The sequence below is a fragment of the Delphinapterus leucas genome, chromosome 12 (assembly GCF_059928025.1).
Source record: "Delphinapterus leucas isolate spDelLeu-1000000601 "Yukka" chromosome 12, BTC_Dleu_Yukka2, whole genome shotgun sequence".
NCBI lineage: Eukaryota > Metazoa > Chordata > Mammalia > Artiodactyla > Monodontidae > Delphinapterus > Delphinapterus leucas.
The window spans coordinates 81,497,678-81,514,981 of NC_143140.1; the positions used below are offsets into that span (position 1 = coordinate 81,497,678).

General features: G+C 46.4%; 2 protein-coding genes across 18 annotated transcripts in view; both read left to right on the plus strand.

Annotated features, from left to right (window-relative positions):
• Window positions 1–10,829, plus strand: part of PLEKHG1 (pleckstrin homology and RhoGEF domain containing G1) — a 131,580-nt gene extending 120,751 nt beyond the window's left edge. For 5 of the 12 annotated variants that reach the window (XM_089922146.1, XM_089922141.1, XM_089922142.1 and 2 more), the window contains 2 exons: window positions 121–1,741; window positions 7,177–10,829. In XM_089922146.1, the coding sequence (XP_089778272.1) occupies window positions 121–1,741; window positions 7,177–8,105 (2,550 nt within the window). In that variant the 3' untranslated portion in view covers window positions 8,106–10,829. The remainder of the gene's footprint in view (window positions 1–120; window positions 1,742–7,176) is intronic. The other 7 variants (XM_022559149.3, XM_089922136.1, XM_089922138.1 and 4 more) reach the window with 2 other exon arrangements.
• A 3,027-nt stretch (window positions 10,830–13,856) lies between these two features.
• MTHFD1L (methylenetetrahydrofolate dehydrogenase (NADP+ dependent) 1 like) overlaps window positions 13,857–17,304 on the plus strand; it is a 225,912-nt gene continuing 222,464 nt past the window's right edge. For 5 of the 6 annotated variants that reach the window (XR_016395253.1, XR_016395255.1, XR_016395254.1 and 2 more), the window contains exon 1: window positions 13,858–15,746. Coding sequence is in view for 3 of the 6 variants with exons in the window: in XM_022559197.2 (XP_022414905.2) it covers window positions 15,526–15,746 (221 nt within the window). In the remaining 3 variants the exon portion in view is untranslated. Of the gene's footprint in view, window positions 15,747–17,304 lie in introns of all 6 variants that reach the window. The other variant, XM_022559240.2, reaches the window with a different exon arrangement.

Consider the following 17,304-nt stretch of genomic DNA (forward strand, 5'->3'; position numbering starts at 1 on the left):
TCATTTTCTTTAAGAATATCACAGTCTAGGGGGAGAGGCAATGTGTAAATACAGGAGAACATCCTAAGTTATGTGTCCTGTGGTGCTACAATTCAATCGATATGTCTCTATCCTCCTCAGGTTTCCAGAGAGGAAGGGTCTCCCCAGCTGACTTCAGCAGGGCCGTCTCCTGCCCAGAGGAACAGTCAGCGGAGCAGTTCTGCCATTATCAGCGTGCTTCGCGGGGGCGGGGCCGTCAGAAGCATCTGGACGGACCACCAGATCCGGCAAGCCTTGTTCCCCAGTCGGCGGTCTCCACAGGAAAATGAGGAGGACGAAGATGATTATCAGATGTTCCTGCCATCCTTCTCCCCTTCAGATCTGAACTCTGCCCGACTGTGTGAGGACAGCACTTCCAGTCGACCTTGCAGTTGGCACATGGGACAGGTCGAGTCCTCGGAGACCCCCAGCTCTGGCCACAGGGTTGTGCGGCGGGCCAGCAGTGCTGGCGAGAGCAACACGTGTCCCCCTGACATGAGAAATAGGGACAGTGACAGCCCTCAGTACAGCTCCCGAAGGGAACTGCAGAATGACCCTAAAACAGAGGGGCTGGACGGGATGACTCCCTTCGGGTCCTCTGTAGAGTTGACCATTGATGACATAGACCATGTCTATGACAACATAAGTTATGAGGACTTGAAACTGATGGTGGCTAAACGGGAAGAAGCTGAAGCCCCTCCCCCCAAATCAGCCAGGGACTCTGCTCGCCCCAAGAGCACCCCGGAGCTGGCCTTCTCAAAGAGGCCGGCAAGCCCAGAGAAGAGCCCTCTGCACCCCCAGAGAGATGGTGCCTCCCCAGGCCGGGAGGCATGGAACCAAAGCTCACGCGAACTCCAGGTGGTGGAGGAGAACGTCTACGACACCATCGGGCTCCCAGAGGCGCCCTCCCAGGACTTCAAGTGCAGCAGCCTAAAACGTCCCAAGAGGAGCACCTTCCTGGGCCTGGAGGCCGACCTGGGATGCTGTGACAGTCTGAGGGCCTCTGTTTCCCAGGACAGCCTCCAGTTCAGCGAGGACGAGGCACCCTACCCCCCGGGACCCTCCGATAACGATTATCTGAGTTTGTTCTATAACTCCTTCGGCTGCAACTTGTCCATAGCTGATCGGTCCATCTCCGATAAACTGTCTGAAGAAGTAGATGAAATCTGGAATGACCTGGAAAATTACATCAAGAAAAACGAAGTCAAAGCCAGAGACCGGCTCCTGGCGGCGTTTCCCGTTAGCAAAGACGACGTGCAGGAGCGCCCGCTGGCGGGCAGCGCCCCGGAGCTGGGCGCGCGCTCCCCACGTTCCCTGCCCGCGGGCCGGGCCCTCCTCGTGCCGCCCAGAGACAGGCCGGGGCCGGTCTCCTGCACGCTTGACCTAACCCCAGCCTCCAAAGACGGCTCCTGCCTGAGTCTCCACCGGCTGTCGCTGGTCAGTGACCTGCCGCCCGTGGAGAGTCCCTACGACGTGGCCAGCAGCAGCCCGTCCCCTGTAGACCTGAAGAACCCTGACCCCGGCATGGACACCGCAGACAAGACCAGGAGCAGGGTTTTCCTGATGGCCAGGCAGTACAGTCAGAAGATCAAGAAGGCAAATCAGCTGTTAAAGGTGAAAAGCCCTGAGCTGGAGCAGCCGCCTGGCAGCCACGTGCAGAAGCAGGTTCCCAGGGACCTGGCGGCCATCCTAGAAGAAAAGAAGCAGGGCGGGCCCGCCATCGGTATGTCTCCCGCGCTGCCCTTCTCCTTCCGAGGACTGGGAGAGAGCCCTGTTCTGGCTCTCAGTGTCCTTAGCACCGTGAGGGTGCCGTCACCCAGATGTTCATTCTCACAGAGAGAGCCCAGACTCACTGACGCACAGATGAGGCCGGCCCTACACCCACCACATCTCAGCAGTGGGAGGCGATTGGGTCTGGAGGGTTTCCTGGTGTCTGTGACATCATCACTCCAGATATGATATTTGAAACAGTGTTCTCTAATATAATCTAGAGCTGAAACATAGCCGTCAGGTTCAGTTTCCGTGTGTTAGGAGGGGTAGCTGGGTAGCAGGGTAAGAGTTTAAGGTTTGGACGAATACGGAATAGGGTTGCTCTTTGCTCCGGAATCCTAACAAAGACAAAAAGGAGGCCTTTTTGCATGTTTTTTAGCTGTTCACACTGTAACTCGGCTGTTTTCTCACGTGTTGCGTTTTCCAGTCGCTTTGTTTGAACAGCTGCTGTAATGCATTTAATACTGCCTCATTTGGTATTCTCCTGTATGCTTCCAAGAAGTTCAATTCCTTGAGCCAAGCCTCCTTTTTGGGCAGAACCAAACCAGGATCACGTGCGTGGTATTGGTACCATTAGGGTTTAGGAATGAGAGGATCACAGTTTGACTTTTCCTCTATTGTAAAGAAGTACATATCCCCTGGGTAAATTACACAGGGTTCTCAGTGGAAGGGCATGATGTGAATTAAGCACTGGATTGTCATGGAAAGAAAAAAAAAACCTGAGGGTGCTGACTCTCACCTGAGGAGTTTTTCACCTCCAGACCCAGAGAGATTTCTGAGATTAGGGCCCAGGAACTGAATTTTTTTTTTAAGTGTGGACTTTTGATCCTGTTTTAAGAATCCCAGCCCTAGATCTTCTGACAAAGGATTGTCTCTGTATCAAATGAGAAGAGACAGTTCTCCAATTAAAAATAAAAACCAGATGGCTCAGTATCAGGGCATGTTTCGTTGCTTAGCTTGGTGGCGGCATGGCTCATCTGGCCAACTTGATGCCACCTACCTCCTTTCTTAGGTGGAAACCAGAGAATCAGAAGGGGGTATCCAAGTCCTAAATGGATTCACAAGTTGCATGACAAGAATCTGTCGGAAAAAAAGTTTTTTTAAGTTTGGGAGTGTTTAAGAATTACCTAAGTTTACTCTTTTTCCAGAGCTAATCACACAGTAATATTTCTTAACACATAGGGAAGTGAAGCCCTGGAAATGTTACCTGAAGGATTTTACAGACTCTCTGTGACTTGGCCTTCTTTTTAAGTTAGATAAAGGTTAAATGTGATTTTTATATGAATGTGAGAGACTAGATCGCATATATTTTTCTCCTTGCAATAATATGCTTGAATTATCCCTTTTCCAACGCTAGTGTTGCTAAACTGTTGTTACACACAGAAAAAGTGACTGAGTTCCAGCTGCAGGCGGACTGTTTTGGAGCACAGATGGCACTAGAAGCAGTAGTGTGTTGGCAATGCAACCACTGACTGAATCTGGGCTAGGGTGCCTCAGAATGAGAGAAAATATAATACTAAGGTTTCCGATGATGGTGGATTGATGAAGCCAGCAGACTGTTGTTTCAAATGTGGTAATTGCCTGAGGCGGGTTGTTTGGAATGTGGACCATCCCTTAACATGCGAAGCTCCAACCCTGGTAGAAGCAAGGTCTTCAATACTGAATCATTAGGGCTTACAACTACCCTGAATAGTCTTTTTTACCCACCTTTTAAGTATGAATAGATTTCCCTTGGGGGTTTTCTTTTGCTCCCCCCCCCCCCCGCTTTTTGTTTGTTCTTTCTGTTTTGCCTATTCGTGTCTTCTTGGGCTCCTGTAGGATCATAGCTCTGTGTCTGGGCCCTTTCTTGACATGGTGGGCTACTATCGACATTCTCTCCAAGAGAAGATCTCTCCAGAGTCATCTTCTGAGCCAGCCAGTGTCTCCCCCTGCTGGCTGGCAGGAGCGTGTCCCTAGGGCCTGCCATCTCTCAGACCTGAAGAATCTTCCATCTGGGTGGATCGAGACCACTTCCTGTGCCCACCAGGCTTTCAATCAGTTGACGTGATGACTCCTTTTCTCTCTCTTGTTTATCTGGGCACAGGACGTCGTAATCGAATGGACCGATTCTCCAGACTTCTCCGTATGGGCCTTGCCACTTTGCCAGGAGCTTGCTCTCGGTGTTGTGCGGAAGGAGGGGCGCCCTATTCACCTGCTGAAACTCTCCAGCACCTTTATTGAACGCTCCAGCCGGGGTCTACAGGCCCTGGGCCAGACTTCCGCCTGTAAATCACCCAACCAGGTCTAGCCCCTCCCACCTTTTGGAGCCTGTTGCGGCATGCCGGCCATCTTGTCCCATTATGCCTCACTCCTGACAGTCTTTGAGGCCAAGGAAGCCTTTGGGGTCCCCCCCCCCACTCTTTGTTTTTTTGGTGATGTTCGCTGTGGGAGAAAACTCCATACAGGCTTGAGGAACTTTCCTCCTTGTGTAAAGCAGGGAAGGCAAGATAACATTTTATGCTTTGCGCTACATCACAGGCAACATCAGAAATGTTGATTTTAATCTCTGTCTTGAAAACAGTATAGTTCATACTTCTCTCGACAAGGATCACTTCAAATTTTTATCTGGAATGATAAGCATTCTACCTTCTAAACTTACAAAAGAGGAATAAACCAGAGATAGCCCTGACGTTGTCACATCATGATAATGTACATGTTCTATAAGGACTATGAATGCGGGAACTAAGAATGAGGGGGGATTTTGATCCAGCTGACTAATACTAAGCTTTTTAGGCTAGAAGTGTCATCTTGGGCTGGCTGTTTCCTGTACATCTGACTAAGGGTATCTAGTTAATAACAGCCATTGCTCTGGAAGCTTGTCTCATGTTCATGTTGGCATCAAGCAAGTATAGACTCTCTTAGAAGGTCAAGCTGAGACCAAAAAACCAAAAACTTAGATCGGCACAGTATAGCGTCTACTTGTGAGGTACTTTCTATTCCAAATTTATAAATGGTCAACTTTTTATTATCCAAAGATAAACTGTGCCCATTATGAGTTGTCTATAATATATATGTTTACATAGCATTTTACTAAAGGCTGTCTTCCTGCTTCCCCATTTCCTGCTATGCCCAAATTGTACACTGCCTTTCCACTCTCAGTGGTACAGTCTTGGAGCACGTTTATTCTTAACACTATGTTTAGAATAAATGGAGGCAGTCCAAAAATTATCTGGGTAATTAAGTAGTTCTTGAGACCAATTTCTGCCTAGAGCTGTGCTTGGTTTTCTGTGGGGATTGTTCTCCAAGATTAAAAGCTCATGGACTAGATGGAATAATAAACCAGCTTAGATACAATAACTAGCAACACGAGATTGTGTGCAAGAATGCATACACAACCAATAGCTAAGTATTATGGTGCATATAAGACTTCAGAGAAATCAGTTAGAAAAGGATTCATAGAAGTGATAAAGCTTATAGAGGGTCTTGAGAGGTAAATAGGATTTGATTAAGCAAAGGAAGAAGAAGAGAGTGTGATAAAGAAGAAAAAAGCATGAGAAATACTATGGCTATTTTGGATAATACATGGTTTCAGATGATCTGGGCCACCATGTTCCAAAGTCAAGAGCTATTTGTTCTTACAAGACTTCACAGTTAAATTTTGATGCTGCAATAGTTTAACTGAATTTTTTTTGAGTAGCTCTCACTGCTTTCTCTCAAATTGTCATTTTCTTGGAACTTTGTAGAAGTTCAAAGCCTTCCTGATTCAGCTGTGGGATCAGGCTCAGAGCCACAGAGTAGGTGAGAATGGCTTGGGAAGAACCGTCTTGACTTTGAGGTGGGACTGCTAACCAAAGACAAGCCTAAAGGTCCAGCTAACATTGGTTGGGTTTCATAGTTAACGAAACGTTGTATATTTCAGCGTGGCTTACAAGGGCGCCTTGGTGTCTATGTAGACTTTCAGTCTCTTAAGGGGTTACCAAATCTTAATTGGTATTGAGAGTCTTTACTATGCCCTTTAAGGAGTAATAGCTCAAGTTTTTGTTACTACAAATTCTAAACTAATAATCTCTGTCCTTCCAAGGAACTTGGACTTGAAAGTCTGAAGGCTCTGAATGAATGTAGGATCTATAATGAGAAGATAAACACTATTTATTCTGATTCCGGGGACTAAGGGGCAAGTAATCGGAGGGGGTTGCAGTTAAAGGGCACACAGAACAACAGCACATTGTTTTCTGTCCCCATAGAAGGCAAACTTGAAAGAAACAGCAGAAACTCAACTAAATATTTAGTTTAAATTCAAGGAATAATTTACTAACAACAGGTTACTAAAAATATAAAGAGGAAAAAATTATAATGTCACTTGCTGGTCATCATATATAGAACAGATGCCCTCTATAGAGACTGCGTAGATGCGGTCTGAGTGATTTATAGGATTCATGGAATTCTTTGATTCTAGGGTGGTCATGTGGGTACCTGGATTGGGAGGTGGGGGGACACGGCTCTTGAAATTGACATCTCTGGGCTCTCTCTTTTTAATCATTCCTGACCCAAGAGAATTCTCTGTGTCTATATCATGGTTCTGTTAATGTCTTTAGAGATGTCTGTACTCAGAAGTGAAGCAGAGAGGATAGTGGCCTCATAGCTTAATTTGAAGTGGCAATAGCTTTCGTGGAAATAACGGTAAAACCCTGTTCTGCAACCCGTACTAGAGAGCATTAGATTACGGATTGTGTGCACAGGATGGTTCATTCTTAATGTCTTGGAAGCATAGATTTCAGTGCCCGGCTTCTCGGTGATAGGAAAGGATGTAAGGATCAGTCAGTACATGTGGTTTTGAAGGGAGGACCTCCTGTCCACATCCCGAGACAGTGGCAGTGGAGGGCTGCCTGGAAACAAGAAGTGCAGGAACAGCCACCGGGAGCAGACTCTGCTGGGAGTACTTGTCTGAGAGCAGTCAAGACTGGTGAGGCAGGGGTAGCCATTGCAGGGTGGATTGTGGTCATGCTTCTTTTAATGACTACTTGAGTTATTTTTCATTGACCAGGGTTTAAGTGCTGACTCTTATTTTTATGTTGCCTGTTTTTAGCACTGACACACTATTCCATGCTTGTAAAGAACACTAGAAATTGTCATTACAAACAGGGAACGCTTGTGGACCTGCTGTTGAAATAAATAAAAGAATCCAGAATTAGATCAAATGAAGTTTTAGGCGGCTTTTTTAGTCAACGGGATGATTTTATTAGTTTGTGTTGCTTAGTATTTGATGATTTCCTATCCTCAAACTTAACTTAAAAGTCCTGTCTACCGTTTAAATTTTTTTAATATGTTGCTAGAACGTTCTTATTTTTTAAATCTTTGCATGTAGAAATGATCCTGTATATATTTATCATTTTAATATTTGCCTTCCAGGTGCCAGGATTGCTGAGTATTCCCAACTGTATGACCAGATCGTATTCAGAGAAACCCCCTTTAAGACTCAGAAGGATGGCTGGGCCAGCCCTCAAGACTCCTCCAACCTCAGCTCTGCATCACCTTCCCACGCCCAACATGGTAGCGAGGATTGGCTTTTGCATTCAACCTATAGTAATGGAGAGTTAGCAGATTTCTGTCCCCGGCCAGAGCAAGACTTGAAGTCAAAATATCCCACTTTAGAGATCAATACGAAAAGTACCCCAAGACAACTGTCTGCGGCTTGCTCCGTGCCTTCTCTCCAAATCTCTGAGCCTCTGCTGGGCTCCGTGCAGAGACACAGTGTGGTGGTCAGCCAGCCCAACAAAGAGAACTCCTGTCAGGGCCATCTTTACAACTCTCTGGGACGGAAAGGAATCAGTGCTAAATCTCAGCCTTATAACAGGTCCCAGTCATCTTCCTCCATCCTGATAAACAAGTCCGCGGACTCCATCAACTACCCTAGTGAAATGGGAAAGAAACAGCTGCTGTCTTTACACAGAAGTTCAAGGTGGGAGAGTCACCAGGATTTGGTGCCAGGTATTGCTGACTCAGGTCAACAGGGCACTGAAAAACACTCAGATCTCACACTCCAGGACTCACAGAAAGTTCTGGTAGTAAATAGAAATTTACCTTTAAGTGCCCAAATAGCTACCCAGAACTATTTTTCCAATTTCAAAGAGACTGAAGGAGATGAAGATGACTATGTGGAGATCAAGTCAGAAGAAGATGAGCCAATAAGCAGCAAACTTGGACCATATCTGACATCATACAATGATTCTGACAAATTGAATGACTATCTCTGGAAGGGGCCACCTCCCAATCAGCAAAATATTGTCCAGTCTCTAAGGGAAAAATTCCAGTGTCTTAGTTCAAGCAGCTTTGCCTAAGGTTCTTAAGAGTAGCTGCCTGAATTAACTTCCTACTGTGCTCATGAATTAGAGATACTGAGAGATGTTTTGTATGTACCAGATTAGAACAGTTTTGTAATAACCAGAGATGTAAAGTATACTTTCTTTAACAGCACAACTTTTTGAAACAGCTGGCGATCCAGCCAGGATTGTACTGTAGCAAATGTTAGCATCTAACACTGTGTTTTCTGATGTTGATGGTCTTCGTGTTTCATGTAAGTCAATCTTACTTGAAAATTTGAGGCTTTTTTTTTTTTTTTAAACATGATGGCCATGGTATTTTTTCCCATATCCTGACAGTTAGTGCCCAGACTTTAAGAAATGCAATAATCATTTCCTATTATCCAGAAGCCACAGGTATACTAGGACTCAAAGGCAGCAAGGAGGACTTCTCACGTTTTTTAAAAAGAAAGGAAACTAAAGCTGTTTAAAGGATTAAATCCCTCTGTTTAAAGGATTAATCCCTCTGACATTTTTGTTAAATTTGTGCCAAGACCCTAGAATAACTTAAACGAGGGATCTCTAATTGGAGTATTGTCTAGGTGCCCATTTTAGGGTTTCTATGCTGGCATTCCTGCATCTAGTTCATTATAAGGCAGAAAATATGTAACTATTGGAAATTAGAATGTATCATGACCAATTTTCTGTAAGTAAAAATCCTTCCCTGTCTTCCTGAACAAGGCCTGGAGAATGTGCTGCTCGTCACTTATTTTACATTTCATGGGGTTAAATGAATGATTCCCTTAACGGTTTAAAACCAAGTGCAAGAAAATGCAAATTGACTTATTAGAAAAGATGGGTTGACATCTGGGTACAACTTGATTTTCTCATTATATGACAGTTGGGGATGGGGAGAAGATAAAAGCCTTCACTACTTTTTGTGCCTGTTTCTAATCAACACGAAGTAAACCATAAACTAAAATAAAGCAAAGCGCTTTAAAGCTACTCTTCCCAGAGCAGTTTTTCAGATGTCCTTTCATGAATTTTATACTCAGCCAAATGACCTGGTCCCAGCCTTGAGAATTTTATTGACTGTAGTGAAATTTATTTTCTAATCCAGACATAATATGGGGGCCTTTTCTCATTGTTTGGGGGCATATAGAAGAGCAGAATCTTTGGTTACTAAATTCTGACTAATCACATCTTTTAAGTTGTAATTATGGTCTTTAAATAGTGGTTCATTGTGATATTATGTACTAATACAACTGTTTATGGAAGGAAACAAAAACAAAAGCAAGACCTTGTGAGTAAAACACAAAATTAAAGAAGCTAAAGAGAAAAATGAAGGCAGATTTATTGCCACTTTATACAAATATTTTATTGAAGACTCCAATCAATGTAACAAGTATGTTTTCTCAAACAGTGGCTTTCGCATTCTCACTTTAAGCCATTTTACATTCTGTGGCCTCTTCCCCACCCTCTCAGTTTTCATCTTAAAAGATATGATAATCTGTGTAGGGAAAGGGGATCTGGGCTTTTCGTTTAAAGATAAGCAATGATATTGATTTGAATCAGTGACATCTACCATAATTCTTTTTCTCTCTTTAAGTGCTATGCCTCTTTTTCTTAAAAACATAAAATGTGACCATCCTTATTTTATACAAGGTACCTAAGGCATTCATTTTCCTTTTTAAGTAACAAAAAATAACCTAATTTTCTTCTTTCTCCATACTGTACTTTCTTCTTGTAGCTTAGAAAACAAAGTCCATATTGACGAGCATTGTTCTGGAACCATTCCTTCTTTCATTGCCCTCCTTTAAACATGTTATGAGTTTTCAAGAATAAGCAGTATCAGAAAAGAGAAGCACCGTAACTGAGTATAGATTCTCAGACTTGCTAGAGGTATTTGTAAAGGCGTTTACAAAACAAAGTTACCTGACTTTTCTTGTCCCGGGAATGCAGTTTCCCACTTCTCTGCTTTTTGGTTTGTAAGACCCAAATTCTGTATTATCCATGTTGCTGTGGTGTCTTCCTCTCAGAAATTATTAATTCTCCACACCAATGTCCTGTTGCACGACTTTGATGTCACTCATAGGAACACACCCTGCTGCACGGAGGCTGCTGTCATACTGTAGAAAATGTCTGTATGGTTGTCTTTAGGTTCTAGGACAAATCTGCAGTTCTATACATCCGTTCTGTCAGCCAGGATACAGATTTTGAGATCTGTGTGTATATATATAATCAAGTTCGTATTTTCCCTCAAAGTTATTCAATGAGTGCTTTTGTTTAAAATAGTTTCTTCGGGAGGTGGGGTAGGGATGTATATAATTGGGGGAAAAGAGTTATATGTACTTAAATGGATGTCAAGTTCTTACTAGGTCTCTGTACTGAAGGTTCAATTTTTTTTTTATAAGTTCACTTTTCACCTACTCTATTCTTTGTGCAAAAAAAACCCCCAGAAAAATAAACAAAAAACCGTGCATCTAGGAAAACATAGTTTAAATACTGTATATATGATAATGAAAGTTAGTAATGCTCATTATTTAATAAAGTTTGTAAAGTACAAAGTAAAATACAGTGTGAATTAATGTGTTAATTCTAGAAAGATCAAGATTTTTCTGAACTATACTCAGTTATAATACTGTGCCTTATGAGCTGTGCAGAAAATGGTTCAGGGTAGTGATGATATACCATGTTTCAGTGGCCTTGTGACTGACCATTTTCTGTATCTTTTGATTACTTTTCAAATATTGAATTTAGCCTGGGATTATCATACCCTTCTCTGAAATTCCCCTTAGACTGAGTGCCTTTCCAGGTAACTGGTTTTGATGGTGTGAGGTCATAGAGTAGTCTGACTTGCAGCTGTGGGGTTAAAGTCAGGTGAGGTGGAGGGGAAGAGCCCAGAATGCTGAAGTTTTTTCGGTGCCAAAAGACAAACTTGCCCACTTTACTTTGGTGGTGCAAGCCCATGGGCAAAGCTCACTTTGTGTATCTGTGAAAAAGAACAAAGCTTGATTTTCCGGACAATAGCTTATTCACAATGCATCATACGATAGGAAAGGAAGGGAAGCAAGCAGTTCCACTTCATTAGTTCTAAAACCATGTCTATTCAGCTCAAACGTAAAAGAACAGGGCTTGGATAGTAAGTAAATTATCCGCTCTACGGGGCAAACACAAGCCCCCAAATATTCTGTTGTTTGTATGGCAAGGTATGGCTCTCCATATAAGCATCACAAGACCATGGGTAAGCAGATTCCTTCTTGTATAGACTAGTTAAATCAGAGGCTGTAAACTGGTGGCCCAGAGTCTGAATCTGGTTTATACAGTTTTAAAAAGGTTTAACATGAAAATCCAGATTTCCGCCTTTAAAAAAAAAAATTAGATCTAGCCTGTTTGGGGCTGGCTTCTGATGAGGTGACTCCGAGATCTGAGGATGGAATTTAAAGGTGAAAATCATCCTGTAAGCCAATAGGGTAGCAGATCCCTGGAGAAAGAAACAGGCGAGGAAGCCATTTTGGGCCTAAGCCATTCTGGGAGCTCAGCCTGGCCAAAACGCTTTCCTTGAACAGGTCTCAGCACTAAATGATCTCAAGGGAAACAAAAGAACAAACTGTTATTAGGCAAGAGAAGTGAAAACAGCAAAGTCCTTATCAGTTGTAAGGACTCCCAGTTCTCTTTCAATGGTAAAGATTAGCCTGAAGCCTCAACTACCTGAGGCCCCGAACACAGGAGATGACGTTGTCGCGCTAGCTTCCTACCTGTTTGTCTTGCCAGTTTTCCCCATTTTCAGACTTGTGCATCTCCATCCTCCCAAATCTTAGCCAGCATGATATTTCTAGACACAAAACAATCCAATCTTCTACAAAGTCCTCCAAATCTGTCTCTGCCTTTACAGGAGCTGCTCCCTTTGCCTGCGTGACCCTCCCACTACGATCCAGGAGAAAACCTGCCAGGTCCGCAACACTCAGCTCAAAAATCACTATTAAGAACTGTGGAGGGTCTGGGATTTTACTCAGCTTGCACGCTAACGAGTTAGCTTGCCTCTGTATCAGAGGTCATGATCACTCCCGGCAGGATAGGCAGCGTGAAAGCATTGGTTTCCCTTGCTTCTCCTGGCCCCCCGGGGGCCTGCAGAGCATTCCAAGTATGTGCTACACGCACACAGTGGGTTGGTTTCACAGTTGAGGAATACTGGATTTAGGAATCTTTTATCTTAAAGAGCTACTGGCAAACCTGCCCAATCTTTGACCCTGGAGGGAGGCATTATCTTTACACTGTGGGCAGCAAACATATCTGCCCCTCTCTGCCCTGGAGGGAAACACTCTCTATTTTCCAAGGTCGTTTGTTATGCAAATATCCTTTCAACACTAGCCCAGAACAAGACTGATTGATACAAGACAGGAAGAGATGCAAAATGCAGGAAACCCATAGAGAGTGTCTCAGAACAATCACATGGTTAACCCAAAATTGGGTTCCCCTCTTGGTGGGTGTCAAGCTAAAAGACACAACCATGCCAAAGGTCCTGAGAAAGATTTATTACTTGCAACAAGTAAGGAGAACACCAGGGATCTTACGCAAAGCAGTGTCTCCCCTAACAGCAAAGTTGGGGAAGTGTTTAAGCTAAGGGTACATGCATATTCATGAAGGGGCTTGAGCAAGAGAATTCAGCATAGAACTGGGGCAAAGGTCAACAGCGTCCAAGCTTTAGTTGATTGAAGTCAGAAAAGGTCAACATCATCATCCTTTAGGTTCCAATTGATCTGTTGGAAGCTTCTTGTGACTCTCCAGGTCTAGGGAGGTGTTTCTTAACACTTACAACTCTCTGAACCTTTAGGCTTTATAGCTTTCCATCAACATGCCTGTGTTCTACTACACAGTTCTGCACAGTAAACCCTGACGCCCTGACACCCGAGATTGTGTCTGTCTTGTTCAAAGTTGATTCCTTCACCACATGCCTAGCATGGAGGCTAGTATAGAGCAAATGCACTCTCTCTCTCTATACCTATAAATATCATATTAACTTCAGATATATATATATATATATTCCTTTTTCTGGAAACAAACTTTCTTTGACCTACGTCCAAACGTCATCTCAAAGTGCACTGAAATTATTTATATCCACTAGGGAAAGAATGTGAGTTAATGCATTTTTAAGGGCTTCAACACAAGAGAGCCCTTTCCTCTCAGGGTAGTTGACTTTTCCTAAGTAAACCAATATATATTTGAGTTTGGGATAAACAGATTCAGACATATCTATCTCCAAATGAGATCCTGACACTTCCCCATGAAACAAACCTGGGAATATGAAAGATCCTGAAGTTTTCTTCCATAAATCTTTCTCCCTTTCCTATCCTCTCCTACAAGTGTGTCTTATGAGTGTGTAAGAACCCAAATAGCTCTCATCTGGAATGACTTCAGGGTGGGGCCCAAGAGGGAGTTGAAGGTGAGCAGAGGACAGAGGCCTCCATGGTCATCCACGTGAGGACCTGAACAGGTTGAGTAAAATACTTTAACTGGCTTGATCGGCACAGGCATTTGCTGTCCTAGACCTTAAAGTGATTTCTTAAAATTACATATAAGATCGCAGTTAATCATATCATAATGGGACAGACCATTGTTGACCATCAGCGTCAACACCTAAAATTTTTTAAGATTAGAAAGTATGTTAATTCACTTAAGAAAAACAGAAAACAAAAAATCCACATGGCTTCTAGGTGAACTTTATTATACTTTTATTTTTGGCCCTGCTGCACAGCTTGCGGGGATCTTAGTTCCCCAACCAGGGATTCAACCCGGGCTCCGCCTCGGCAGTGAAAGCGCCAATTCCCAACCACTGGACCGCCAGGGAATTCCCTATTATACTTTAATGTGAGATCTAATTAAAAGAGAGTATCGCTTTAAAGGTGTGGATTGCCGTAAGCTTTTGGTGACCACTGAAAACAGCCTCCAAAGTGCCTTCTTCAAGATGGCTTTGTAGCACATCTATACGGCCTGAGTCATTTCCATATTATGGATTCCAGTAACAAATTAGTTTTGGTGGCTCACCCTTCCTAATCAATTTAGCTTAGGTGTACAGTTTTAAACTTGATCTTTTCTATTCAAACCTTTCTTCCATACAGAATAGTTCATGAAGTGTTGAATGTGTCTTCTTTGGGGCCTGCTGTGCCATGCTGAGCCATGCAATTCACAAAAATGCCACACTTTTCCGTGCAATTCAGTATGATCGGAAGGGTTGCCTTTTTATATGAAGTTGTGGCTGTGTTGTTTATTCTCCACTTCCCTGTGCTATTTCTTCTCCACTTAACATTTTTAGCAGTTATAAATTTTCTGAGAACTGCTTCTGCAAAAGGTTACAGGTAAATATTGCCACCACAGGTGTGGCCCCAACTGACCTTCCTATCCCTCCCCCAGCACATAGAAAGCCTTCAACACACAGCTACTGAACAAGCGAATGAAAGAATGTTATTTCTCACACCAAACTGGAAACAATACAAACAACATCAGGAAAAGGTAAAATAAATTATGGTCTATCCACAATATAGATTAGGTTATAATATATAGCCACTATAAGTCATGATTTCGAGTACTATCCCTTCCCAATTTCATGAAAACAGATATAGCAAGTGAAGAAGAGACCTATATATATAATATGGTCACAATCTCGTAATACAAGTTAAAATAAAATTAAGAGATCAAAATTAACAGTTATGACTTGGCAATAGTATTGTGGGTGATTTTATTTTTTACTTTATGCTTTTCTCTATATACATTATAAATAAACAGTATATATATTTGAAAAACACACTCAGCTCCAGCATCAGATCCTCTGGTGTTTTCTCTGATGCTCCTCCATAAACAGTTAAGCATTTCATTTTCATCACCTCAGAAAACAACCCTGTACCTATCAGCTCTAACCTCCAATCCCTCTATTTCCCCTGCCCCCAGCCATAAGCAAACCCTAAACCAATTGCCCTTCCAGGAAGCAAACTGCCACCCGAGGGCAGGATGTTATTGGCATTCTAGGCGGAGCAAGAAGGTACTGTCTCAGGGCAGGAAGGGAGCCCCATGCTCACGCCCCACCCTCCTCTGATTTTTAAGCTAGCCAAATTTCGAGTCTGTGTTCGCAAGTGCCAGAAAGTGCCCGTCCCTGACGTCCAGGCAACTCGAACAGCAGCCCCGCGCCCCACAGGCGCCCACCTTCCCAACGTCACGGCCACTGAGCGCAGTGCCCCCTAGGGGCTCCTCTCCGCTGAGGAAGAATAGCCAGGACCTTCTTGCCGCTGGCCCGTTACCGGCCGGGTCCGGTTCTCCCGCCTGGCGCCCGCCCCGCCACCCCCAGGAGGGACGTGAGCCGCTGCGTCTCTGAGCTCAGCCGCCGCATCTCCGCGTCGCGGGAGAACCCGCGGCCTCCCGCTTTCGCCGCCTCGCCGCGTCCCCGCTGCGCCGCCCGCGCCTCGCCATGAGCGCGCGCCTGCCGCTCGTCCTGCGCCAGCTCGGCCGCCTGCAGCCCCCCGGCCCGCCGCGCCGCCTCCGAGAGCTTTGTCTCGCCAGCAGCGGCGGGGGCGGCGGATGTGGCGGCGGGGAGGGCCTGCTCGGGCAGCGGCGGCTGCGGGACACCCAGGCCGGGAGCAGCCGGGGCCCGGGCAGCCGGGCGCCCCCAGCGCGGGACTCGATCGTCCGGTGAGTGTCCGGCGCTCGCCGCCGCCCAAGTCCCCGGCGGCCGGGGGAGACCCAGGAGGTGGGGGGGCCGGAGCTCTCGAGTCTCGGCCGGGCCCCGGGGGCCTCCGTGGGGGCTTCGCTGAGCACGGGGTCGCGAGTGTTTGGTGCCAACTTTTAGGGGTGACGGCAGCTGGTGGGGGACAGCGCGGGCACCGGGAGGGCGGGCGGGCTGGCCGCGCCGGAGGACGGAGACTCTTGGGGCCGGCCCAGGTCGGAGGGGCGGGGGTCGGGAGGGCGTGGGCATCCGCGGCGGGTGCTGCGCAGCTCAGACCGCGCGCCTCGCTCCACGTGCACCTCCCGCCGCCTGCTCTGATGCCGGGCGCGGCCTGGGCAGGAAAGGGGAGGCGCGGCGAGGGCTGGAGCCCCGAGGGGGAGGGGCGCCCGCTCCCGCCGCGCCAGCCGGGCCGCCCGCCTACTGGTCGGATCCGGGGTGGGGGCCGGGGCGCTGCGGGCCCGCGGGGCTGCGGCGGGAGCGCCCCGGGCCCAGCGATCGGCGCCCGTCTGCGCAGGGGCTCCGCCTTCGGGACGCTGGCTGCGGGCGGCGTACAATGACTGCAGTGAGGTCTGCACTTCCCAAACGCCGCAGCCTCCTGCGCGTGGGAGGGCTGCGGCCCGGCCCACCCAGTGACGCGCGGAGGGCGGCCTGAGAAGTCGGGGCCGCCTCGTTCCCAGCATCGCTGCACGTTGGGCACGGAATCCCCAGCTCAGCCTTATTTCCAAAGTTCTCTCCCGAGCGAGAGGCGAACTCTGCCTGGGAGCCCCGGGCCGGCCTTCCGCTGTCCCCACCGGAGACGTTCGCGGGTCCCTCTCCACCCCCGTACCCACCCCCCTTGATCCCCACACACACCCTAGCCGCTTCTCCTAGCCCTTCGGTGGGAGCGAGGGGAAGTAGAGCCTTGTCTGAGTGAAGCGCTCCGGACATGCCTGGGGGTCGCGGGAAAGCCCTTTCTTCCCTTCCCTAACTAGAATTCCTAGTTCCAGGATGCCATGTTATGGAGCGAGCTCTTCACGTCCATCCGCTGACATCCTCTTCTCTTTTCCTTCTAGCCTTCATTCTGAAAATGAATTTACCTTTTTACTCCCTCTGTTTCCAAGGCGCTTCATGATGTGGCCTATGACTCCAAGGACTCTTCAGTTTACCTTGTCTTCTCTCCGGACGTCGCGGTTAGGTCTCTTCCGGTCATTAGATTTTAAGCAGTGTACAGCTGAGCTCATCTTAAGGGCTTGTTACCAAACCGAACTGGGGTATCCTCGCCAGATGTGCAGCACACCCAGTCTACTGACACCGGGTTGTGACGTAGGCAGGTACAGTGTTTGTTGCAGGGGAGTAAGGGACGCCTCAGATCCACTCCACTCCAACTTGGTCTTTGAGATAGAGGTTTTGGGGTTTTTTTGTTTGTTTGCCGAGCCACGGGGCATGTGGGATCTTCCCCGACCAGGGGTCGAACTGGTGCCCTCTGCGTTGGGAGCGGGGAGTCAACTGCTGGACCACCAGGGAAGTCCAGCGTGTCTTAATTGT